The sequence below is a fragment of the Eurypyga helias genome, unplaced genomic scaffold (assembly GCF_000690775.1).
Source record: "Eurypyga helias isolate BGI_N326 unplaced genomic scaffold, ASM69077v1 scaffold39, whole genome shotgun sequence".
Classification (NCBI taxonomy): Eukaryota; Metazoa; Chordata; class Aves; order Eurypygiformes; family Eurypygidae; genus Eurypyga; species Eurypyga helias.
Window position 1 is genome coordinate 26816 of NW_010271153.1, and position 26795 is coordinate 53610.

Sequence of the window (26795 nt, forward strand, 5' to 3'; positions counted from 1 at the left end):
CAGGCTGGAGTTGCTCATTTGCTTCCTTGAAAGTCATGTACACCCCTGGTGTCAGGAAGAATTGCGAAGGACATGGTGCTTTGTGTATTTCTTGATGCAAGTTTGTTGTAGGGGCAGTCTACTACACAGACTGACGCCTTTCCACTCCTCTGATATTTAGTGAATTTGTCAGAAAAAGACCTTGGGAACAGTCTCACTTCCAAGTATGGCTGTTGTGAGTACTGATTACACATGGGATTTTGTGCCTACGAAGCCCAGGGAACTAGCCTCCACTGCAGTACCAGGCAAGGATGTATCCATCCAGATGTTCACTGTTTGGTTGGGTTTTTTTTTCCTGTTTGGTTACCCAACAAACAGCATTTGAAAATTGAGTATCGTTCTTGCACTGTGATTTTCTTCAGGAAGTGGTTCATATACCTGTCTGCACTGATCTAGTAACAAACTGTAAGTTAGACTGCTGCTTCTGAAAGGCATGAGAGAGATATATTAAAGTAGTTTCATTTTTCCTTCCTTTACCTAATAGCATTTTTTTTCAGTGAAGGAAATAAGTTGGCTCAAAGCCCCCAGTTAGATCAGTGGATTCTGTTTTAACTTGATAAGGATTGAAGCTATAAATGGAGCTATAAAGCTTGTTACTATTTGTAGATTTTCCTCCTTTTTAACCTTGCTATTTATGTTGATGATGTTCTTAGATAATTCGAGATGTTGGAAAGGAAACAGTCAAATAGGTGGCATTTAGATTGGAATGAACTAAAACCATACAGCAAAACTGCGGAAGAAGTAGCTGCTGTGGTCCTGTCACTTGCATAGCATTAGGTCAAATAGAATGTGATATGTCTTGGGGCTATGTATTCAGCGCTTACATCTCCGTTCAGTCTGTTTTAAACAGCCAGCTCTGTGAAGCTAATGGAAAACAGGATTGTATTTGCATGCAGATCCCAGGGGAATTCCTGCTTGAATATTTGAGGAGTATATGTCTGATGATATGTTCACAGATTGCTTTAAAGTAGCTGTATGGGTTTTCCTTAAAATGAAGAAACTTAGGGAGTTCATTCTGCAGATTAAATAAGTAATCATTATCAAAATGGTTGGGCATGTTATATAAATGGTTGGACAGATTATATAAATAGTTTCATTTTTATTGTCAACAAGGATCGTCTGTTAACTGTACTTTAATCTGGCTTCTTTATTTTTAAATAGTACTTTCGGAATTAAAAAAATGGGTAGGAGTGATGAGGTGTTTTTACACTACTGTAGCTCATTGGTTAAGACCACCACTGGTATGTTTTGTTCACTTCATAGTTTGTAAGGCAAGAAAAGGCTATTGTAACCATGTAGTCTAGGATCTTGTATAGCACAAGACACAGAACTTTCCTAAATTAATTCCTAATTAAAGGGTTTTGCTATGTTGAAATATGTATATATAGGTGATATATCAATTGCCTGTGATGGTGAGTCTATCTCAGTTCTATAAAAGTTGTTTCAGTGGTTAATCATTCTTATTAAAGACAGAAAGGAAAAAGAAAATCCAGGTATTGTCTTTCTTCTAATCTGAATTTTTACCTAATGTTTTGAGCTGTTATCTCTTACCAGTCCTTTCTCAGGTAAAGGAATTAACCTATCCTCAGCCTGCCTTTTCTCACATGTAACACGGAGAATATGATCAAGTGCCCTTTAACCTCCCTTTGATAAGCTATAGACATTGAATTCCTTCTGTCCTTTGCTGTTATGTTTTCCAATCTGTCATCCTCTTGCCTGTTCCCGAGAAACCGCTATGATTTTTTTCACTAGCTTTCATGAACTGTCTGTGCTAAAACTAGGCATTGCATTCCTGTTGTCATTCCAACAGTGCCAAATACAAGCATAATATAATACCTCTACTCATAGTTTCCAGCCTGTGCTTTCAAGAAAGTTATAAATCATTTTGATAGCAGTGTCATACTACCAGAAGCTCATTTGAAGATGATTATTAGCCGTGCTCCCAAATCTTTTCTATAATTCTGTTTCCCAGAAAAGAGTTTTTCCATCCCATTGCTAAGGCCTGCTCCAGTGTCTGCTCTTCAGAGAAGTACAGAAAAGCTGGAATTCAGGAAAATGTTAAAAACTGCAAAACATACCTCCTAATGTGTCTGCTTAAAATCCTTTAAACAGCTAGATAGCCCGCATTCTACCTCAACCAGAAGCCATAGCCGTGATTTAGAAATAATTAAATGAAGTTTTATGGTGTGCATTACGTAGAAGATTAGACATCATGGCTATAATGATACTCTCTGCTATTACTAATTCTATTTAAAGCAAAACATACTGTCTGAAAAGAACAGAGTTGGGACCAATGTTTTCAGTGATTTTATGATGTCTCTATATATAGGCTATTTCATAGAACCATAGTGGAGACGTTGTTATACTCCTGCTTAAGGACAGATACATTTTAATTGTATTTTCATCACTTTATTAAGCTTAGTTTAATGGAATTTTGAATCAGTCAACTAGAAATTATTCTTTTCTGGCACAGTGCAAATGTTAATACTCTTGCAAATCCCCAGTGATACGCAATTTTTCTGAAATTGGAATTTGATTTTTGTTTGTTCATTTTTAGCTTCCCAGTGAAGATACTGAAATATTTGTGAGTGCCTCGCAGTGCTTATCATTGCTGGTTCAGCTGTATGGAGGGAACAGTCAGGACAGTATGTCTCCAGAAAACATGGACAGCTTTGCTGAAGTACTGAGGTCCAAAAAAGATACACGACAACTGAAGCTTTTGTTGAGAATTGTAAAGAGACTGGTGAGTTGACTTCTAAACATTTAAAAAGTCCATGTTTCTTTTATATCATACTTTTTTGCCTTTTATTTTTTCCCTCTTAAAGCAAAAAACAGTATAAAAGAATTTTGAAAACAAAATATGTGATTTTATATTTAATATCTTTAAATTTCAGTTAACTTCTCTGGAGAAGATAGGTTTCTACACTTAAAACGTCTTACAAAATAATTATTGAATTTCCCCTACTTCAGTTAACCATTCAGCTATTGAAATAACTCGTTATTTATGTTTTTGTTTAACACTTCAGTTTTATGAAGTATTGGAACAAATTTCTGATGTACTTGATGTAGGTTTGGGCGTAGATTGGTGACTCCTCATTCTCACCGAGAGACAGGGACCGCTTCTTCTGGAGTGGTTGTAACGTAGGATGCCAGGCAGAGGGAGTCGTGCAGGGACTTAGTCTGGTGATGTAACTGATGGGTAGGGGTTTCCGTTCTGTCATGCTCCGATATGGTGACGTGACAGCAGCCTTGTGTCTTTCAAGTAGCTTAGGTGGAAAACCTGCTGTCTCTGTAACATTCTCTCAGATAATGCTGTATTTTTTTGTCTTGCATTGGTTGATTACCCTTTACTCTCCAAGAGCAGGAGTTTTCAGTTAAAAGAGGGTAACTTCCCTGGTGTAAGAGACTGAAGATGCTTGAATCTTGCAAGTGCGGTGCTGACTACTAGAGTAAAGCCATAATCAGTGGCAGCAGGGGTTAAGAGGAAGCAACTCTCCTGTAGACCTTTTGGAGCTGTTCCTGTCCTGTGTCTCCTGCATATTGTATTTACACCACAGGAAAGTAAACATCATACCCTGCTTCCCAGTTTTGCTCAGTTGTGTCTTACTGAAGATGCTTGAATCTTGCAAGTGCGGTGCTGACTACTAGAGTAAAGCCATAATCAGTGGCAGCAGGGGTTAAGAGGAAGCAACTCTCCTGTAGACCTTTTGGAGCTGTTCCTGTCCTGTGTCTCCTGCATATTGTATTTACACCACAGGAAAGTAAACATCATACCCTGCTTCCCAGTTTTGCTCAGTTGTGTCTTTCCCTATCAAATTAAAATAGAGATTTTGTTTAAAAATAATTACTTCTCTTATTCTTGACATCATCTCTGGTTTCACGCCTTCATTTTGTCATGCTGTTCCTGAAAAGAGAATTCTAGGAAATATTATTTTTTTAAGACACTTCCTATCGATGTTTCCTTGTACCTTTACTTCTCTTTCTGTGTAATTGTTGTGCTATGTAGAACTGCCTTTTGTTTTTCCCCAAAAGCAACAGGATGAAAGAGGCAGCAAAGGAAAGAGAAATGAGGCTGCAGTATACATACCTAGATTATTTAATTTTAGCATAGCTGAAGACTTGTTTCCTTTCCCTCTGTTTTGATGACTGTGGTTTGAAAGTTGACCTAGCCTGCAGGATATTTATCACAGAAACTTCTGTTGACTATCTTAAGAGAACAAAGCTATGCTGTCACCTCTTGGATCTTGCAGGTTCCTGTACTTTTAGATCTCTCCGCTGTATATCAGTGATACTGGTACTTGTTATTTATAATATCAGGCATAGATTTTTCTGTAATTATTTTAATGAGATCATAGGATTTCTTTTGAAAGCAGGGTTCATAGATAATTTGACAGATTATTTAATAAATTTTACATTATTTCTCTAAACCTTAAAAAGTCCTGTTCATAGGAGATCATTATCTTGTCAAAATTGTCATAATCACAAAAGACATTGAAATATAATAATATCTATTTAAGAAGGATTCAGCCCACATCAGCAGTTCATGCTGAATGTTGAAGCTTAGAGCAGTGTTTTTCTTTTTTTAATATCTAAGCAATATTTTAATAGAAGGATCATTGAGTGCATCAGTTTCCATTCTTGGCGGTTTCCAATCCGTGGTTACATTAACTTTGCTGTTAGAGGCACAGGTATTGTTTATGGAAGGCAGGATCATACAAAAATAATTCAATGTGTTCATGCTATAGATGCCTTTATAGCACGCATTTCTGGAAATAAGGAAAAGGCATAGCAGTAAGACCAGTTAATCTTTGTCCAAGTGTTTTGTATGACTTCAGTGAGCCAATGGAGACAGATGTCTCAAGTTTAAAGCCTGTCAGAGAATTTGTTGACATACAAGGTGACCTTACCTTGATGAAATGGAAATTTATATCCATGTGTTGTTTTAATTTAATATTATTTATTCATCTCCAGTGTGTGGAGGGCTTTTTGGATAAAGTTGGAGGTTTGTATTGAGTATGGGTTTTTTAAAATGTTCATTGTCGACTTTGACCACCAAATTGACTGCAGGACGACATAAACTTTTTGCAACAATTTCTTCACTTATTTTTGCCTTGTAATTTTGTCCTATACGTTTATTAAACAGAAATAAATATATAGGCCAGACTGGGGGGAAAAATATATATGTTTGCACAGACTTGTTAATGGAATTGCCATGAACAGACCTTTTTACAGGCTTTATTTTGCTCTAAAAAGAAATCATTAGGAGTGAAAATCAGAAAAAACATGCTTTGAGCTAACTTTTGTAACTGTGTAAGTAAGGATTATTTAAAAGCTTTAAAGAGGCAGCATTGACTGTCTTCTGTCTGGGTTTTGGGTTTGGGGTTTTTTTTTTGTTTGTTTGTTTTGATAATCATCTCTTAGCTTTCAAAGATTTTGCCTCTGTCAAGACCAGGTTCACCAATCTTTTTCAAGAATATTCTCTCAGTGGCATTGATATAGTGGACAGAAACTGGATAAAATTATTGAATCAAACAAACAGGGTTGGGTTTTTTTGTGTGTGTGTGTGTTTCTGCCTGCCCCCTTCAGCCCTTCTACTAACTCTCTTGTTGTGGTTGCTTCATCTTGAGTTAGACCACAATGCTGTTTAGATATTCTTCATCTTCAGCAGCATTTGTGTTGACTGATCAGTGATGTCAGGAGAGTGAACTTGTCCAATTCTTTGGTTCTGGAAGCGCCCCTCCTGCCACCCTTCAAGGAGATCACTATCTTATCGCTTCATCTCTTCTGTGAAGATACAGTGCATCTTATTATAGTCCAGTAAATCGTCTATATTAAAGTATTTCTTCGTGAAGGGGAAGAAATTTTCATTTAGGATGCAAATAGATCCATTTTTGCCTGCTTTCCTGAAATGTTTTTCATTTCTCTTTTCCCAGCGGGGGGGGGATGGGGTGTAAATCTGCATGCCATCTCAATTTATCATCTAGTATGTAATATAAAGGCAAGTGATTATCACCATAATTTTTGTAGGACTAGCCAAAATCTTTTACACTGGACACGTAATCACTGTGGAATTATAGCTGGGTACTCAAAAATAAAATGTTCCAGCTTTCAAAACAAGACAGGACTCTTTCTTATGCCATCTAGTAATAAGGAAAAATTACTCTGAGAAAAATGAGTAAGGGTTTAACAGGCAGTTGTGCGCTCACTGTAGAGACTGAACTTTTGTTCTGTGATTTTTACCTTAAGTACTTGTCAGGAGGTATATTTGAATTTTACCTAAATCACACCTTTTTTTTTTTTTTTCTGATTGTCTTCCTAGAGCCTCATTTTCACTGATTTGCATAACTATGTAAAAGTTGCTTTATTTGTGTGCAACCAAGACATTTAGGTTGTCATTTACCCTGTTGGGATATATGTAAAGATTTCTCAAATAGTATTAGGCTGCAAGAGGTTAAGGCTGGAATGACAATACTTGGGCTGTGACAAAGGTCCATAACTTGCATTAATTTCATTTTTAGGGCTTTTGAACACTAATTTGCTTTCCTTGACAGTTTGGGCCATAACAGCATCGCTGTGTACCTGCAGGCAGATTTACTACCCTGTTTCCAATGAACTAAAGTGTGGGGAACCACTGGCCACTATGTCTAAAATACCTTTCAAGTCATGTGTCTCCGCATGGAGAGAGACTGTCTTCTGTCAGGTAGCATAGTAATGATATCATCCAGAGTTTTATACAAATATGCTGAGTTCACATCTCTTGAACCGACAGCTGTGCGTTTGTATATTAAAATATATGTACATACTTTTACTGTGATAGTTCCCAGATTAGATCTGGGATATAATAATTAGATCATTATATTAATCATTGATCATGCATTTTGTTGAAAGACATTTAAAGCTTGAAGAGATACACAGTCTGAGTAGCATAAATGTTTGATTTGGGGTAAGAGTTCTTCAATCCCTCAGTAAGTCAAACTTCTTGCTGGAGTTTTGCTCCTCCGTAGGTTCCCACGAGTACACCTACAACAAGCTTGCCTCAAAGAAGGTGAAGCAAAATCCCAAGAGATTTGTCAGATAGCATCCCTATTACGTCTTCAGCTCCGAGGATTCAGCGCCACAAGGAGGTGCTTGTGCCGCAATTCCCAGCAGAGTCTGCTTCCCCAGGGCAGCTTTCCCAAAGCTGTGGGAACCTGTTGGTGTATCTTCTGCCCAGAGAGCACAGTGCTCAAATAATCTCTCCTGGCTGGAGAAAAAACTTGTGTCTTTCTCCTAATCTGAATCGTTTAAGTGTGCCTTTAATTAATTTTATTAATTACTAAAGTAATCCATAACATGCCATTGCTCTAAGGAATAATTTTCTAACAGAGATGCTTGTTAGACTGTAAATACAGTACTCACTTGTGGGTTGCTGGCATGTGTAAATGTACTCACTGTAAATGCACATGTTGTTAGGTACGTTTTCCTTAAATGGTATATCTTTTTTAAAATCTGGAGGGCTCTCATACAAACAATTTCTATCCTTCGTTAGTATTAGTCTCTTCTTTTCAAGTTGTTACCAAGCCTGCAAACCTTCTTTATAGACCATCCTTTGTTGACGTCAGTCTAATAGTGTAATGGTCTTGGGTAGGATGAAGCATTTTGTTAGACACAAACAACTGAAGTTCTCCCCAGAAGAAAAAACTAATCATCATTAAGATACATTATGCAGTTCATAAACAGGTCGGGTTTCTCAGAATGCTTTGAAGCAAATACATGGGAAGGATAATGCCTCTTCACCCATCTCACTGTGCGGGGAAGCTCCCTCTGCAGCACACTCGGCACTGGCCTTTGTTTATGGGTTTTAATGCGATTGGAAAGAGTCCCCAGAGATGAGATTTGGGGAGGCCTCAAGGGCCTGCTGTTGCTTGGCAACCTTCTGCCATGGCACTTCAGGCCCTGCCCTACCCTGATAGAGTGAGAAAAAGCTGGGTGGGGGAGTCTCCCTGTCCCCAGGGGCAAAGGGGACCATTCTCTTCCTCCTCCACTTCTGGGTTTTATCTAGTTGCGAAGTAAGCTTTTAAGTATAGCTTTTTGAATTTTGCGTATGGTTTGACTGACAGACAGTCTTATGACAGTCCTTTTAATATAAAAGTTATGTTGTCCTTGATGAACATTAATAGTCAGTGAACCAGAATTGCTGGGCCAGGCTGTTGCCATTGGTTGAGAAGCAATATATTGAGTTTACAGCAGAGAGTTAAAAACAAATGGTTTAAATTACTGCGTAGATGAATGCAGTTAATCACAAGAACGCTAAGACAATTTAAACGACAATTAAAGAATTATTTAAATAGAGCTAGTACAGTGTAATTTAAAGAAATTCAGCATTTAGTGGGCATAGTTCTCTTGCGGCACAGCTCCTTTGCTGTACTTTGTTGTTTACTGAATGAAGAATTGAGCCAATATTGATTAAATTATCTGAGTAATTTAGATCTATTTTTTTTTTTAAATCTCACTTAAGCTCTTATTTTGAACTTTGTCTTCAGTTTGCGATGTCATGTGGGCTCTACCAAATTCTCATGGAAATGAAATATTGTACTTTCATCATTAAACACTGATGGAAGATTTTTTTTTTAAAGCTTAGTAAAGCATTTTCAGTAGCACTAAGAAGGAAAACATTTAGTCAATGGAAATGTGATTTTTGATTAGTCAAAACATAATAATATCCCAATTTGTTTTCAGGCATTCTACAAGAAATACCAAGACCTACAATATGGATTAGTTAGTTTTTAATTATTTACTTGATATTAAGAAGAACATAGCTTTTCAAAAAACACTTTTTAAAAGTACTGTATGAAAATGTTGTTTGTATGCCTAGTAATACTAAGATATCCAGATGTGAGAGGGATACTGTAGTTGATTATCATTTGAGATTCCATGACATTCCTTGTAGTAGTATACATGTTTAATTTTAACTTGACTGATTATATGCTGTGTGTTGGAATCAGGAAAACAAATACGCACTGTATAGGTCTGATAAGAATTTTAATTTTTAATCTGAAATGTTTAGATACTGTTTCATGTTAGCAGCATGTGCATGTTTATGACCTAACTCATGTGGCTTGTGAAGGGCTAAATTCAGGTTCATTTATGCTTTGTGTAACTCATGGAGTGTTTTCAGGTTGCTGAGTATTAATACAATATGTTAGTACTGTCCTTGGCTTCCTCTTTTTTTGACATTTTCATCCTGTGATTTCTACTGGAGGAGAGGGAAGAGCATTTTGGTATTTAAATTTTCACATTTGGTTAGAGCACTGAAAAAATGTTACTAGGCCTTTTCTGTTTCTGATTAGCCTTCCTTTTCATTTACCTCTTTGAATTTTATAATATCCTTCTTTCAGTTCACCAAAATTCTTAAGCACAGCATTCTCAAGTTATATACTGATGGAGTTTTTTTCCAGTAATTATTCTTATACAAAACAAGTATCCATGGGTAAGCCTCAGTCACCAGTGCAGTCCCTGGAAATCTTATCTTCCTGTATCTTGTCACTTTTGATCCTGTCCAGAAGTTCTGTGGCTGATACCAGACTGCAGAAAACTTCACTGTTTTTTGACCCAGAGCACTAGATGGTACAGGAATGCTCTGCTCATTTTTTCCTCACAGAAAAGGCAAATATTTAAATCTCAATAGGATTGTCCAGGCTTAGAGGATTGCTTATTTCTGGCTGCATCAGAATCTTCTTTTGCTGTGTGAATTTTATACTTCTCTGACTACACTTGCTCTAATTACCTTTATGTGGTATAGTTCATAACCCTGTGCATGCACTGGAAACACAGTGTATTTTCTTTTTGTATGTGACTTGGGGTATTCTTAACTCAAAGTTAAGTTGTCAAATTCTTAACAACTGTGAGAATTACAATTTTATTGAATCTAAGCTAAGAATTTTTTTTGCAACTGATCACTCTGAGTCCTCAAGCCTGTTCTGTTAAAAATACTCAGCTTCATGTAGCCTGTGGTAAAATCAGAACATTAAGTAGTGATATGTAAAGTCAGGTGGTGAGGAATTTTTTATGCAATTAACTTACCGTTTGGGGAGTTAACAGGAGTTTGTGTAGCTTGGCAGCTTTTGGTTAAGGAAATATTTACTGGGACTTCTGACTTTGGTTGTGATTTAGGTCCCACCTTTTTGCAGCTGGTGATAGGTCTGGAATATCCATGGTTACCTCAATCCAGAGGTGCTGTTTTGTACGTTTACACCTCTGCAGTGACTGATTTGCTGTCAGTGTTTTTACTGTAACCGTGAAATGCTTTCTCTGTGTCGAAGAGAGCACACTATCCTTCGTCTGGTATTTTCACCATGTAGACAAACACCTGCTTTGCTAGCAAATCATGTACGGAGTTCTCCCACTCCCAACCCAGACGTTCCATCAGAGGCCTGCTTTATTGGCTTTCCTTCATTTTTCATTCTAATATACGGCTGGACAGCTCCTGCTTTTGCTGATTTCTGCTTTGTCCTGGTAGCTTTATGTTTAATATTACTCACCTACCCTCATGAGCTACCGTGATGTTTAATGTTTGCAAAATATTTCACGGTCCTCAGGTAAGGAGTAGTAAATATCAACAACATTTTGCTGAAGAGGATCTATTGAAACCAATCAAATAAGATTAAATTATTAAAACTATTCTCTCATCTTGAATGTTAATACCAGGTTCTGTTGCATTAATGGGTGTGTACAAGCAGTAGTTGCTGCTGCTTTCACTATTATTATAACTGAATTGTGTTAGTGCCTGCAGAGTGCGACCTCATTGTGGTAAGCTCAGTGCAAGCACAGTAAAAAAAAATCATTTCTTGCTCCAGAGAACAATCCAGCTTGTTTCCTGTATCCAAAATAAGATCAAGAAATTGCCTGAAAGTGACTCTCCCTAATAAGAAATAATTTGACACAAAAATGGACCATCCTGGATAAAACATATCCTTTGGCAGCGTTCAGTTCTGTGCAAGCAGACCAGCTGCTCCTGATTATTAGTATCAATGTGTCTTCATTTTATTCCGAATACAAATTCCTATGGTTACAGGAGTATTAAAAAATCCTTAGTCTTCCTGTGAGGCCATTAGCAGAAAATAAGAGAGCTTTGAATGATATTGGTTGCCCATGTTGAAGATGACAAAGGTACGCATAGAAACCAGGATTAAGGTGACTTTTTGCAAACTCATACTGCAAATCCTTCAATGAAACCTCCCTTTTTTATTACATCTATTCTCTTAAACTCAGTCTCCTTGCTGACAAGCTTACGGAGGGTGAAATAGTGCATTACATTTCAGTGTGTAAGTAAAATTTTAACTACCATGTACCAGGAGGAAATCTAATGTAGGAATTAAATTTCCTGCTGGAAAGGAGTGGTCCTTCCTTTGACTTCTAAATCACATATTACTGGACAATCAGAGTAAAAGGTCTTGACACATCCTCTTTGTTCATCTTCAGCGCTCCCTTATTTTCCTTGCCAATGTTTCTACCCATTGGTTTTTTTCCTGGTATATTTCAAGTTCTGCACTTTAACATGGCATCTGACAAACATCAGCTGCGTTTCGTTTTGTCCAGATCCTTACCCTCTTCATCTTATGAGGCTGGAGCACTGCTGAGAAGCTGGTGTTTTCAAAGATCTTGCCATGAGCAAACCTGCAGGTCACAGAGCTAATAGCCAGTGTGTGGATGCAGATAAGCAGGGGATGTTAGCTGGAGTGCTTAAAGAGGTACATTGTAGAGGGAGACAGTCCTTGGCCATCGAGCTCTGAGGATGTGGGGCTCTAAGGCACGTGAATTAGGCAAAGGTTGGGCTCGGGCCCTAGACTGATAGGACATTTCAGCTACAGACAGATGGAAATTGGGTGAAAACATGACAATTACAACAAAAGTATGCTGGTCGTGATAATGGGACCAGACAGCATGACCATATGAAGCAAAAGGAAGGCAGTGTTTCAGGAGTCAGAGATTGTTGGAAAGATCAAAGATGAAAATTATTTTAGAAGCGTCAGTCAGAACATACGTATAATGAAGGACAAGTATTTCCCTGGATATTTCATGCATCTAGTGGTTGGTGGACGTATTCATTAACAGTAAGTGCATACTTTCAGATTTCCCCAAGGGGGCCCATGCTCCAACACTGATCCCTGGCAATGATGACTGTAGCTGGGCTTTATGAACACGGTGCTGCACAATTTCAGGTGCCTCTGTGATTCATGTAAATGTTGTGAAACAAGGTTATGTTTAAACACAGCATTTGTGTGCATTGCAGTTAGGCTTTCAGTAGATTTCTACAGTAACTGGCCCCCTCCCCAAGTTCAAGCAGGGATTCAATGCAGCATCTTCAGTGGTGAAACCTCCACATTTTAAATTATGAAGACTCTAGTAGTTAAACATTTATAAAGTGCTCGGTGCTGTCACTTCTTTAAACTATTAAAACATAATGTTTTTATATGAACATCATTATAAATTTATAGTAACTGTAATTTGTGGTGGTGCAGTGTTCTAATGGCTGTGAATGACTGTCCTAAATTTCACACAGCACATGCTTCCTCTGGGATGCAGTGCCTAGTTGACGAGTTATTATGATGCAGCGTGAGAGTGTCTCATAATTTGCATACCAGCCCTACTCTGCTTATACAACTTGCTTATTTAGACCATTCAGGGGGCATTTTAAGAGCAGTGAAGTTGACACACAATCCTCAGTCTTGTCAAAACAGATGATTACCTAAGTCCTTTAATATGAATAAAAGAGTACTACTTCCAGAAACATGTAGTGTTCATGTAGAAAGGGATCAACAGATGCATGTAATTTTATAGCATCAAACAGCTCCATTGATTTAAATTTCATTTTTTTAATAAAATATACTGGTGTACTGGCACATAATTGCAGAGCATAACCCCAGTATAAGTTGAAAAGTCCAGCTGGTGTGTTCCATAGTGCATAATATTGTACCTTATGGATGAAAACTTGACCTTTATGTGGTAAGTCCTTGGTAATTGTAATGAATAGACTTATGGAATATTGGAATTACATCAGAAAAAGATAATTTGTATCAAAACCTACCCCCACCAGTGCTAAACCAAATGTGTGTGTAAATATATGCCATATATACATGATGTGAGGTATGTATACTAAACAGTGGAGTCCACCAGACTAATAATTTAAACAAATTAAATTATGTGTAACTGCAATTTACTAATGTCCCATTTCATCACTGAAAAAAGAAGAATGAATTGAGGTAGAATACCTTGTTCTCATTCTGACTGAATGCTTCCTTTGTGGCTTTTCATGCAAGAGGCCAGTGTTTCCAGGAAACGCCATCACAGGGGTCTCTCCGTGTCCCCCAGGCAGAGGTTGTCCCTGCAGTGGGCTTAGGGAGATAGGAAGGCAGGATTTCCCAAGGGATTCTGGACCCAGTGCTGCTGGTCCTGAGTGCTGGAGCAGAAAAGCTCTGCCAAGCTTACTGATAAGGCAGCATTTAGTCAACTCTCAAGTTGTAACCAAGACCTCTCAGTGAGTAGCTGTGTGCTATTCTCATTAGAGCAAAACTCTACACAAAGCAGATTAATGTGGTTTTGGTTTTAACTCTGATCTTTTACAGTCGAATAATTCTTGTGGAAATTATTATATTAACACATCGACATAGTGTTACTTTTCTTCAAAGTACTACCAGTATATAAATACTATAAAAGGTAATTTTTAGCATACGTAATAAAATAAAAGGCTTACACAAAGCACAAAAGGAACTGTTGTTTATGAAGGTCAGGGCCCTCTTTTGTCATTTTAAACCATTAAGACAGTTTGTGTATTAGCAATATAAATGGGGGTATATTCACCAAATGACACACAATATTTATCTTCAAAGTCTATAACTATAAGGTAGCTAAGAGTAATTTGTGCCCCATATATCAGTCAGTTATGTGTGGCCCTGACTCTGCTAATACAGCAATATTTCTTTTAGTTTGGTGAGGAAAATTCTTATTGCTGAAAAGCAAATTACTGCTGTCGTTGAAAGACTTAACTAATATGCCTTCAGGATTGCTGAAGGGACTGTTGCTCCACTGAGGAGCTCTGATGACATCAGGGAGATGCTCATGCAATTCATTCATGTAATTGTAGTTCCAAGGTGGAATATATATTATGTTTTGAAGATGATGTTATTTAATGAATAATTTTATAGAGTCTTCTAGTCTCTATATCACCTTCACCATTATATTTGTTAGGATCCTTTTCTTGACATGTCTTTTGTTCTACATTTCCACCTCTACTTACATGTTTTTGATTCTTCACACATTTCCTGAACCAGATGCTCCTGACTTTTTCTTGAAACTTACTTTGTTTTTTTTTTTTTTTTTCCTTTTAAATGAAGCTGAAAGCTTTGTGGGAATTGATGTTGAAATCTGAAGGAGCAAGAATATTAAAATGCTGCCTCTCATCTTACATTTTGACCACTGCAGGTTTCAGCAAGACTCTCTTCCCCTTCTTGCAGCTTCATACTTCAGTTTTGAATAACTATTTATGATCTGAAGAGTAGGTAATTATATTACATTACATTACATTCTATTAGCATACTGTTATGTGCTTATGTGTGTGTACACCTATTAGGCTTATATACTGGTGTCATGGTTTAACCCCATCCATGGCAGTGAGAAATTGGAAAATAAAAGTAAAACTCATGGGTTGAGAAACAGTTTAATAGGACAGAAAAAGAAGGGAATAATAATAAAATAGTAAAAGAATATAAAAAATGTGATGCACAATGTAGTTGCTCACCACCTGCTGACCGATGCCCAGCTAGTTTCCAAGCCACCGGTGCCACCTCCCTGGCCAACTTCCCCTGTTTTGTATACTGAGCATGATGTCATATGGTATGAAATACCCCTTTGGACAGTTTGGGTCAGCTGTCCTGGCTGTACCCCCTGCCTGCTTTAAGATGGCAGGGCATGAGACGCTGAAAAATCCTTGACTAGGCTAAGCACTCCTTAGCAACAACTGAAACATCAGTGTGTTATCAGCATTATACTCATACTAAATCCAAAATACAGCACTGTACCAGCTACCGGGAAGAAAATTACCTCTATCACAGCTGAAACCAGATAACTATTCTGTAACCTTTTAAAATTTTCTCATGAAATGATCACTTTTCTAATTTTTTAGTATTTCTATCTACATAATGGCTAAAAGTTTTAAAAATTACTAGGATTTGAAATACCTTAATTTTCCAAATTTAGTTGCAGAGATTACAAAGAAAATCAAATTTCCTGGAATTGTGAATGACTTACTGCTGAATATCAGGCCTACAAAAGGTTTCTCTGATTTGGCATCCCAAATCATTAGTTTAGTTTAAGTCCTAGCAAAAATATATTTATTTCTCTTATTAAAGGATAGGAAGAAGAGACCAAGTATCTATAAGTGTTTTGGTTTAACAGTTTTTATTCTGAGTTGAACTGAAGTTCCTTTAGTTGTACACATCAAGAAAATGAAATGTATTGAAATAGGATGCTGTGATCCGAGACTAAACTGTGTGGGAAGCCTAATTGTCATCTTAAGAACAAAACTAGCATCAGTATTTTTTGTTTTTTAAAGCTTGTATCTGTGTCTTTTTCCTCACTCCCCTTTTAACAAACTGTTTTAAATGGGAGATGAACCTAGTAATGGTGTAATCAAGCTTTTGACCCACAAAGTTCAAATGGCTTTGAAACAAGGCAAACCAAATTTGTTCATCTCCACTAGAAAATGCCAGGATTGTTTTATTCAACTATTGCCTAATACCTTGCAGAATACTTAAAAAAACTTACAAAATGATGATACTTTGAGTTGAACTTGGATGAGAAAGTAGAATGCAAATGTAATCACTCTGACAGTGATTTAATGACTCTGGGACATCTGGGAGTAAGGCAAGGTGCAGAGGACAGTGGCAGGATGTGGATTGGAATATGAAAGGGGCAGTATTGACTACTGCTGAATATGTGTATGTGAGAAAGAAAAATAATGATGCCTTGAAATGATTAGATGTGAGAAATAATCTTGAAATTATTACAGGCGAGAAATATAAAGCAGTGATGAACACTGTCTCAGTATCACGGCAGCACTGCAGTTCTGAGTGTAATTCCCAAACAATATGAAACACATTAGATCTTGAGACTACTGAACATACTGATTTTAGTGTGTTATGAATCCTGGGTCCTGCTCTGTACAGCCTGTCCCCTCTCTAGCACTGCTTTGATTCAGCTCCCCACCCAGCATACAGGGGTTCAGCTTCCAGCCTCTCTATTCCAGCAAAGAGGAAGGAAAGAGCTTGGAGGTGGCTGCACTTCTCACGAACCTTTCTGTTCTTCTTCTGTCTCATGGACAGGAATATATCTCCCACTCTTCTGCAAAGAAGGTGGATCAGAGCTGGACTTCTGTGTTATAATGCCCATAGTGGGGAATGTGCATTCAGCAAGAGTGTAGGGAGACAGAAGGGGCACCAAAGCTACCGTGTACTATAGAGTCATCATTAAATGAGGTCATCTAAGGATGTTTTCTAGCCACAATCACATTATTGGTGAGAATAGAAAAGTTGTGGCAACCTTACTTTGACCCTCATCCAAAAGATTCAGTAATACTGTATTTAGCGGTACCATGCTAACATCGTGTGAGATGCACACACTGTTACCCATCAAGCTTTTCAAAAGAAAGCAAAAAGTGTTTCTGTTTAAAACAGAAAACAAGCAAGGTGTGTGAAAGAGCTGGACAGCAGTTGGTACCATGCTGATAAAGCAGCGATAGGTGCAGTAGTCTTCTGTCCACCCTATTGCTCTGCAAGGCAGCCGGTGCACACGGACTCATCCACGCGCTGTGCTCAACTTGCGGGTCCCTCCACGCGTCAGGGGCCGTGCTCCAGCCGGACCTGCTGCCGCACTGGCAGTATAGAAAGCACGCATGCCTGGTCTGGGGCCACCGGGCAATGCAAGCATCACCTCTGTGTCGTGTTTGTACGGTACTCAGTCTTGGTTTTGACTGGAAACTTAAGACGTGTGTCTAGAAGGATTAATCAAAGAGTGAAAATGAAAAAAGCAAGTTTGTAGCACCTGAATGGCTGAAAGGGCCCTTTCTTCTTAATCGTTCCCTGGACAATCATTCTTCTAGATGCTGTTATCTTACCATTAGTCAGAGCTAAGGTAACTTAGGCTAGTACACATGGTTTCAGACTAAACAAATGTTTTTGAATGCCCAGCTGCAGAACAAAGGACAGGAGAGAAGGGAAACCTGTTGCCCGTGTTTAATTATGTATTTCCAGGTGGAAGAAAGACCAGCCCTTAAGTTCAGTAATAGTGCTAGAGTTGCACATTCCGGCTTTCAGTTCACCATTACAATAATCCTGAAGAAAAAATTTAGGGAAACATGTTATGTATTTCTTATGTAATTAATATATTGCTAGATCTAATGCTTGCAATATTGGCATGTCTTATGAGAGACTTGTCACAGCTTTCATATAAAACTAGAAAAATCAAATAAAGAAAACTATAATATTTTCTGCCACTCAAATGGCTTGCAAAGCTCATTATTTTCATGTTATTTTCCTGACATTAATCTTTTCACTAAAACCATGTGGTTGAAAATAGAGGGATAATTAGCATTAGCCCATTTATGAGGAACTGCTAGTGACAGAAGCTTATTTATTGTTGTGTACAATTAAAATATGATGTGAACACATGAGAATTTACATTAAAACAAGATTGCAGCTTGTCAGCAGTTTCCTTTGTTCAGCTGTGTGTTTATTAGGCTACAGCTGCTCACCTACTTTTATGAGACTTTATAATAATAGTAACAATGTCTTCATTACTGGAGATGTCTAAACCAGTTTGATTACACCATATACAAAGGAAAAAAATATATTTGATATAATATTTGTTGAAGAACTAGATCTGGAAGTAAGATTATATACCAGAGAAACCCCAGACCCGCACAAACTTTCTTGTCACATCTCTGTTGTTTTGAGCTTATTTTTTTTTAACCTCGTTCCTTGCGGGAAGTGTTGTTTGTGCATAGCACCTAAGGTGATTTAAGTAGATCATTTTGCTGTTTTATTTAGACAACTTCAGTTCATCTACAAATAAACAACTTGAGACCTGTCAGAAAAAAAGCACGTGCATTTTTTTTCCCCTAATTCTGTCATTATACAAGGTGATTTCTGCGATATAATAGTTGGTCTTAGTTTAGGTGTTTAAGGATCTTTGGGACTTGTAGTCCTGTTATTAAGAGGGTTGGCTTCTTTATGATCCTTGATGTAGATAAACTATAAGGAGAGGTCACAGTGAATACCCACTCCCTTTTCTGGCCTCTGTAACTGGATGGGTAGTATTTCAGAGCCTAGAAAGAGGAAAACAAAGTTCCATCTGTCATTAGTGCCCTGCTGACACACAGCATCCTAAAGGAAAACAAGGAAAGATTCAGGACACTTATTTCTGCCTTGCCTAGAGATGTGATCAAGCACAGAGGAGCTGTCAGCAAGTTCAGTAAGAAGATGTAGAAGTTAGTTCAGGGAACCTTCCTGAAGCTTTCTAAACTCAAAGGTATCATAGATTGGTTTGGGTTGGAAGGGACCTTAAAGACCACCTACTTCCAACCCCCCTGCCATGGGCAGGGACACCTTCCACTAGACCAGGTTGCTCAAAGCCTCATCCAGCCTGGCCTTGAACACTTCCAGGGATGGGGCATCCACAGCTTCTCTGGGCAACCTGTTCCAGTTCCTCACCACCCTCTCCGGGAAGAACTTCTTCCTGATACCTAATCTAAACCTCCCCACTTTCAATTTAAACCCGTTACCCCGTGTCCTGCCACTACAGACCTTTGTAACTAGTTTTGTGCTTTTGGGAGTAAAATAGGGCCATCGTATCTTCAGTGTGCCTAGGGGACATACTGGCACCATTAACTTGTGCTAATAGGGTTCACGTTGTTCTCCAGAAGAGTCAGGGAAAATACTGGTCCCATTAATTTAATATAACTGTTTTGCAGTCGCTGTGTGCAAGTCTAGCTGTCGTTGAACTTTCTGAGAACACAGCTTTCCTGCTGGCTGCATGTCTCTTCTGGCTGTCGTATTTCTGTCTAGAGGGTTTTATTTATCATACTCAGCACTGCGCATAGACATAGCGTGTCTGTGATTTGTACAGAATCTTAGTCTGGTTTTCTGGAGCAGAAGGATGAATGAACAAACAAGGTCTTTGGTCACTATCAAAATTCCCTGGTGGGAAGCAAAATTTCCTTTCTTAAGCTTGGTAATGCCTGTAAAAAGGTCCTTTGTTACTTTTGCTGTAGATGGAAAAGCAGCAAACTCTTACTTACTTGGGAAGTGTTCAGCTACTACTGGACTACTACTACTACAGCAGTCAGCCCAGCAGGTGCAGCAATTGAATGCTTCTTCCTATCTGCAGTATGCATTGTTTAAACTACTAGGGGGGGTTTCGTTGTTTGGGAGTTGTTGAGGAAAAGGGTATCTCTCTACTTTCTGTTGCTGCTGCTGTGATTTCCTTGGGAGAAAATTTTCCCTAGTACCATAAAGTCTCACTGCCCTGTGAGAACATTTAAATTCAGTTTAAATGCCAAACAGCACTTAAAACTGTGGTCTAGGTTCATCACTTCTGGTTTTAATGGCACGTTTCCTCTATTTCTTTTTCCTAAATATGATATCATTGACATTGATTCAAATGGGTTATCTTCCCAGAAATTATTAATTTACCTAAAATAATTTATGTAAGAATATTTTGATATGCCAATGCAAAAATTGTTGATTCTAGTTAAGTGATTACAGGTGTTAACAATTTTCTCGAATTATACCACTTAATAATCTCCTTATAGTACTTTCCTACTTCACCTCTCGTCTCAAAACCATTGGGCTGAATATGTGGGCAGAAACTTCTGAGTGACACTGCTAGTGGTTTTCCCTCTAATGGCATTTTTAACTTTGCAGCTTTTGCTCAAATCTGGTCATTAATTTTAAAATGTAGAACAGCTGATAATGATCATTACACACTCCTGTGAAGTGACAGAGGGGAAAAAAGCCACAAATGTTTTGAAGTTCTCACATGTGAAAACTGAGGTTTAAAAAACCCCATAGTTTTAACATTGTAGAAATCACTCACTAATGACAGTTTAATCACAGGGTTAAAACTGACTGTGATCTGAAGGAAAAAAGGAAGGAAGAGGAGAGGCAAAAAAAGAACAGATAGAAACATCACTATGCAAGAGCATCTGAGCTTAGTCTTGGATAGCAGAATTACTTGGGAGGGAGTTTGCTAGCCCTTCAGCATGTGGAAATGAGACAGCACGACACTGAAAAAGTGCAGTTGCACCCTGCAGTTTTGAAAAGGAGAAAACCAGCTAGATACTGTCGTTGAAACCCAGGGAGAATTACACATGGTTCTTGAAGGCTTGAATTTTAAATAGTGTTAATGAAAATGTGATCTACTATCTTTTACCTCTCAGTTGAATTCATATATTTTCTTTTATATTTTTATTCTATTCCAGTGATTTATTTTTAACTCTTCAACCTGCACCTCTGCTGTCCAATGTAGCAGGTGTTGATTGGTGTGCTTGCATTCAAATGTACCAGAAACACAGATGAGAGCAAAGTGGTACTGTGCTAGGAGAAAAGTCATGCACATCTCCCAGGAAACTCAGCCTTCGGTTACGTGCATCTTTGCAGTGTCACTGAAGAGGGAGGCTATGCAAACCTTTTTGTTTGCGTGTTTATTCTGGTTCACGTAGTTTTAATGCACTCTATTTCTTACTTTTTGGTCTGGATGGACAATCATATCAAAGCAAAAGTCAGATACTAGCCTAAAAAGTTTAGGCTTCTTGAAGGTGCAGGTAGGTAGACTTTGGTTCAAACTTGGGAACTGGCAGTGAAACTCCAAGCCAGTGTTTATTTTCTTGCAGCTCTTGTGGAAACAACAATGAATATTGACAGAATGTAATGCGAGTTGAATAAATCTTTTGCAGTGGCCATTTATAAAGCAAAGAGTGTTTCTCTTTACTGAAGCCGATGTCTGTTAGGCAAACTGTTTCTGTGAAAATATGAAAAGTTTCAAGAAAGGAAATGAAGGGTTCTGTGACAGTTTATATTTTTAGCAGTTCATTTTTAATTTTGAATGGCAGAACAGCAGTTGTAACCCATACTTTAGAAATATTTAAGATAACCATTTCCTCTACATTCCTAATATATGTATCCTACTGCTAATGCTTTCAGCCTTGCCTTAGCTGAACACAACTTTATGGAAAGAAAACAATCAGTGTATGCGTTTGAATTTGGCAAGTCTACCTTCCTAACTTAATGTCCTTGCTTTTTATGTATGCTTAACTAACATTGCTTTATTGATCGAAGAAAAAGACTGGGGAGGGAAAAGGATCAGGTGAAATGAAATATAAATGGAAGGAAAGAGCCTTAGCAGAATAGAGAAAGTTTTAATCCTAAATTAAATTTTTATTTAGTTTTTATATTTATTTTAAGCATTTGTGCTTTATGAAATCTAGTCAAATTTTAAACAAATATGTTTTTTAGAAATGATCTGCTAAGATGCCTTGTACAGCAGTTAAAGGTGTAAAAGACTCTTGGAGACTTTCAAAGCTCTGTTCTTGGTTGGGTTTGTTCCGTTAGTGTTATTGCAGTTCTTATATCAAGGACAGCACACTTCACTGATTAATCTATATTAATAATTAGGTGGATCTTCAGTAACTCTCAAACTCCTTCGCCCCTGTTTCTGTCATTAGTCCAAAAAGAAGCACTTGTTTCTGTACAAGCTTTTTCAGGCTTTAACTAGCAGGTTCTAAGCAAAATGCATTATTGTGTATGTGCTGGTGTTACTGCAGATGGAAAGTGGAGAGGCCTTTGGGTTTCTGGCAGGATGAAATTTTCCCTGTGGTACCATTTATCCACTTATCAGAGAAACATCTCTGTAAAATACCTGTGTTTAATTGAGGTAATAATTTGAAACCAGCGGTCTGCCCATGCAAGGGCACAGACAGGCTTGTTCGTTCAGCTATTTCACCCTTTTGTAAATCAGTACAGAAGATGTCTTCTTGCCTTTAAACATAAAATATTGAGGTAGTTATCATGGCCTTAGTCCTCTTCCAGCTCTTCCACCAGTGCTGACTAACCCTACCAACAGATGGGATCCGCAGTTCGGTGTGCAAGGCAGGGCGCTCAGCACTCCCCCAGGACCACCAACTGGCACGCGGCGTGTTTCTTGGGATAGTAACGTGTTGGAGCTGCCTGTGGGTCACATCTGGCGGGTTGTTGCTGCGGGGCTTTTCTCAGCCTGCTGCGGCTTGGGTATTTGCTGGATTAAGTTCTAGAGGAATTGTCCAGAGCCACGACTGCCTGCAGTCTGAGCAGAAACGGCACTTTATGACAAAATTTTATGTTGTCGCGGCTTTGAGGAAAGAGGCGGCAAAGGAACTTTCCTAGACTTGGTTAAGACAACTGTTACGGGAATATGTAAGCCAGTTGTAGTCTCTGCCTGCAGACACAGAAAACTGAAAACAGCACATCCTTGGGAATAGCAGGATCGAATTGGGTGTTATCAGCATCCCGCTGCTTGTTCACGACATACACACAAGAAAGCATGCCTTCAGTTGTGCGGCCTTTCCTTAGGCTTCCTATTTTTGGCAGAAACAGGGGCCTGTACTGTTCCAAATCTGACCACAGTCCCAAGAAAAGATTTGATTCCGATGCTTCGGTTTCTAATGCCTTAGTGATGGGCTGTCACTTTGGCAGAATGAGGCAGCTTGATTAGTGTGTGGAGAAGATTGGCAATGATGATTGCCTGCTGATTCACCCTGTTTTGCTTTTTGTTGACAAATAGACTCTAAGTCAAGATTTCAGATTTTTATTTGCAAGACTTCAAATTAGGTAAATCCCAAAGCACCATTGGCTTCTGAGCCATCCAAGTTTTATTCTTTGTTAGAAGCTCACGGTCTGGTCCATTGTAAGCGTGCTAATCTGAAAGGCTGGTTTTGGCCTTGGTAACTTTAACCTGCTCCATTTTCTGCCCAGAAAAGTGGAACTGGTTTCTGTTGATCTCACTTCTAAACATTTTTTACTTTATTCTTATCTTGGGAGCCTTGTGTATTTCAAAAGACACCATCAATTTGAAGCAACAAAATACTTCAAAGTTAATATTATATACTAAGGCTCTGTCAATTATGGTGATAATGTCAGAATATTTTACTCTGTCAGTTTTGGTTATTTTAGCCAAGATGTCTAGTGATAGAATTGGAAATAAGATTTCTAATTCTTAGTCCTATAACATGATGACAGAAAATAATGCTTTATTAAAAGGAAATCTAGATCAATTCAGGTTGCGGGAGAGGAGGCATACAAGAAGGTGTTAAGCTGGTGTATATAGAGTAATATTCCTTATAGACGTTGTTGGACAGCAAGTGTTCTCAATTCAATTATTGGACAACTATTGGCCTGCAAGAAGAAACTTAACAGAACCAAATTTTTATGTACTTTCCTTAGAAATTATATATAACCATTGAAATCAAACACACATATTGATCCAAGATACCATTACCTCAAGGAAATTGCAATAACATGGTTTCAATAAACCTGAAAAGGTCAGCAGATGTTAACACAGTCCTCCATACTCTTTTATGGTTTTTTTTGGCATCTTTCTGCAGAATGGTATACAGCTGTTACAAGGGACAGGTTTTAGTGCATATTCTGATGGGATGAAGAGTTAAAAACTATTCCAGAAAAGGCATTCATCAAATGGTACGCACTACAGGACAATAATATTATGTCTTACAAATAGATTTCGTGCTGAGATACCTTCATCTTAATCTGACGATTGTGATGCAAACTAGAGATGAATTTGTATTTTGAGATGTTGTTGCATAAATATTATGAGAAATTTGTTCGTTGGGCTTTTTTAGTAGCACGGCTCTGTTGGTCTCTTTTACAATTCACCACGTAACAATCTTCCAGGGTACAGATGCAGCATGGAATTGGCTTTCTTATTTATTTAGGCACTTCCCACATTCACTAGACTGAGACAGGCTGAACTCATGTAAATTAGCAAAGTGCCAGTGACACAGCATAGCTGCACAGGTTTGTACAAGCTAAAAAGTTCTGCTGTATTAGTTCAGAAATGCCAGAAGTGGGGAACTACCTCAATAAGAAATTAGTAGACGTTGGGCTTCCTCTCTGCCTTGCCTGATTAGGCCCACAAGCTCAGCATACCTAATTTTCAGATATACAGCTGAACTGCTACTTCATAATAATGAGAGAAAGTATGTCTGCACATATAAAGGCAGGTTCCATCAGAGTTTGCTGTATTTAGAAATGCTTTGTGACTTTCCCTCTACCCATCATTTTTCTTTATTGCAGATGGGGAAATTGAAGATAGACGGTAGGTCTAGAATAGTGTTTTAAATATCAAAAGCTTTTAGCAGCTGTTGTGCTACTCCAGTTGATGAAGCAAAATGAGAATTTCAGAAGCCCAACATTTTGATCAGTGTATCTAAGTTGCACTTTAATAATGGAATACATGTAGGAATTAATAGCGGAGGTGTGTTTAGAAGACCAATCTGAAGATTGTCCAGCTTGACTTAGGAGGCACCCTGGTATCCCCCTGGAGCGAACATAACCACTTAGAGAGGTGAGAAGGTTGAGATGGAGACCAGCTTACTTGGTACATGCATGATCTGAATGAAATAGTATCAGTACTTAACGAGTAATGCTTCTTCATTTGCACATTGTTGTGTTTACAAACAGTGGTTAGTTCCATTTTTGTTGGAAGTGCTATATTCTAATTCTTAACCATGCCCTTAGAAAAACCCATTTTTTTACAAGAATGAATTCCTCCTTGTGCCAATCCCTTCCACCCATGCACCTTGCATATGCACACAGTAATTTAGTCTGACATTCAGAAAGAAAAAATCACCATTTACAATCAAGACATCAACTTGTGTTTTAAAATTCAGATTATAGAAGTTCAGTGCCTGAATTTGCATAGAAAATGTCTGGTTTGCATAATAACTTGAAAACTATTTTCCTCTCTAATATTTGGCTTTAAACTCCATTTAATCATATTTCTTTCTGGAAGCCACTGAAGCATTAATACTTAATTCTGGTCAAAATATTTGGGTTGGTTATTTTCCATCCTCTTGGATTGCAGTGAGATCTTTTGCAGGCCGCTGGGATCAGAAGATTTTCCCCTGTTCCTGCTTTGTTTTACCAATTATTCAGGCCTTTCTGGTGGACTTAAGAATGGAGACTGGAAAGTAAGTTTGAATCTCAGCTGAGATAGCAGCAAACACTTTCTGAAAACCAGTAAGGTAACTTTGGCATATCTTTTTTTTTTTTTTTTTTTGGTAGAAGGCTTAATTTGTAAGGATTTTTGCAGCCTGTCATAGTAGCATCAAAAATGTCCTTCTGTTCAGTCAGCAAGGACTTTGTATGTATGACACACTGTAGCCAAACTATCCTCTTCTCGGAAACATATAATTTGTCAGGAAATGGTAGGCTAGTGTTTGTAAAAAATCAGGCACGTTAAAGTAACTCTGACAAGCCCCATTGATTCTTAGGATTTTCTTTCTCTCCATAGATAATGCTTTGCTATGTAATTACCTTCTCTGGAAAAATAAATTATTTTCATTCCTTTCCCTTCAGTATTTTTTCTTAACTTAGTGTTTCAGTGAACAATAATTTCTTAAAAAAGATCAACAATTCTGCAACTTCAGAAGTGAAATACTTGCACGTCTGTGAACAGTCTAGTCCAAATGCAATACTGCGCCAATACAGATGTCAGAATGTGAATTAGGGGAGGTAGTGGCTGCATCCTGGTTTTCTTATTACAGAAAATATTACAAAACCAGAATGATTCAAAGACTTGAGAATTTTAGTTACTCAAAAGGATTAGATAGACGAGAACTGTATTCCTTAGGAAAAAGTAGAGTAAGAGACTGTACTCATTTATTTTGAATCCCGAGAAGATGAGAAAGGATGAGTTATCAGGTTATTTAAATAAAGGAAGATACAGGGAGATACATTCATTTCTCTGAAAGGAGATGGGGACTAAAGAAACGCATATAGATTTCATTTTGCTTAGAAGATAGCTGAAATATTTAATAATTTGTCAGGCATAGCAATCCATAAAGTTATTTGCTATTAGTAGTTAAAAGTAAGGATGAGATAATGATCCAGATTTATTAAAGCTGAAGTTTAAATTAAGTTTAGAGTGGAGTTCAGATGTGAATGTTCAGAATTTCAACAGCCTTTGTTAGGAGAAGTCATCTGCCAGAGCCAGAAACAGGTCACAAGATTGTATTTTTAATGGATCAGATTTCACGAACTCCATTGTTTATTTATGACTCTGGGTATTTCTGCAAATTGGATCTGAAGTTTCTGTATAATATCTTTCCTAATAGGCTTTTATCAGAACAGGTCAGAAAACAGATGGGAGTAACCAAAAGCCAAAGATAGGAGTGGTTTTGAATAGAAGTAATGGAAAAATATCCCTCTGCCCCACAAGCAAAATTCATGTCAGTGTATAAAGACCACTACTCAGAGGTCTCGTCATGCCACACTTACAGATGCGCTGCTCTAAGTGGGTTGGCACGGTTGTGGTGCAAACCTCCCTAGTATTATCATAGTATTGATGTAGCATATGCTGAGAGAAGAAGCTTTTTTTGTTGGCAAAGGTACCAGCTGCTTCAAATCTCGGTGCGACATACGCCACCTGACAAGTGCGCTGTCATCTCGGTC

General features: G+C 38.0%; 1 protein-coding gene across 1 annotated transcript in view; it reads left to right on the forward strand.

The window, feature by feature from the left end:
- The window catches only part of LOC104514882 (serine/threonine-protein kinase ULK4-like), a gene marked incomplete at its 5' end in the record, with an annotated part of 60668 nt that overhangs the window by 10445 nt on the left and 23428 nt on the right, over positions 1-26795 (forward strand). Inside the window, one exon of the mRNA XM_010158685.1 lies at positions 2597-2782. Within this exon, the coding sequence (XP_010156987.1) occupies positions 2597-2782 (186 nt within the window). The remainder of the gene's footprint in view (positions 1-2596; positions 2783-26795) is intronic.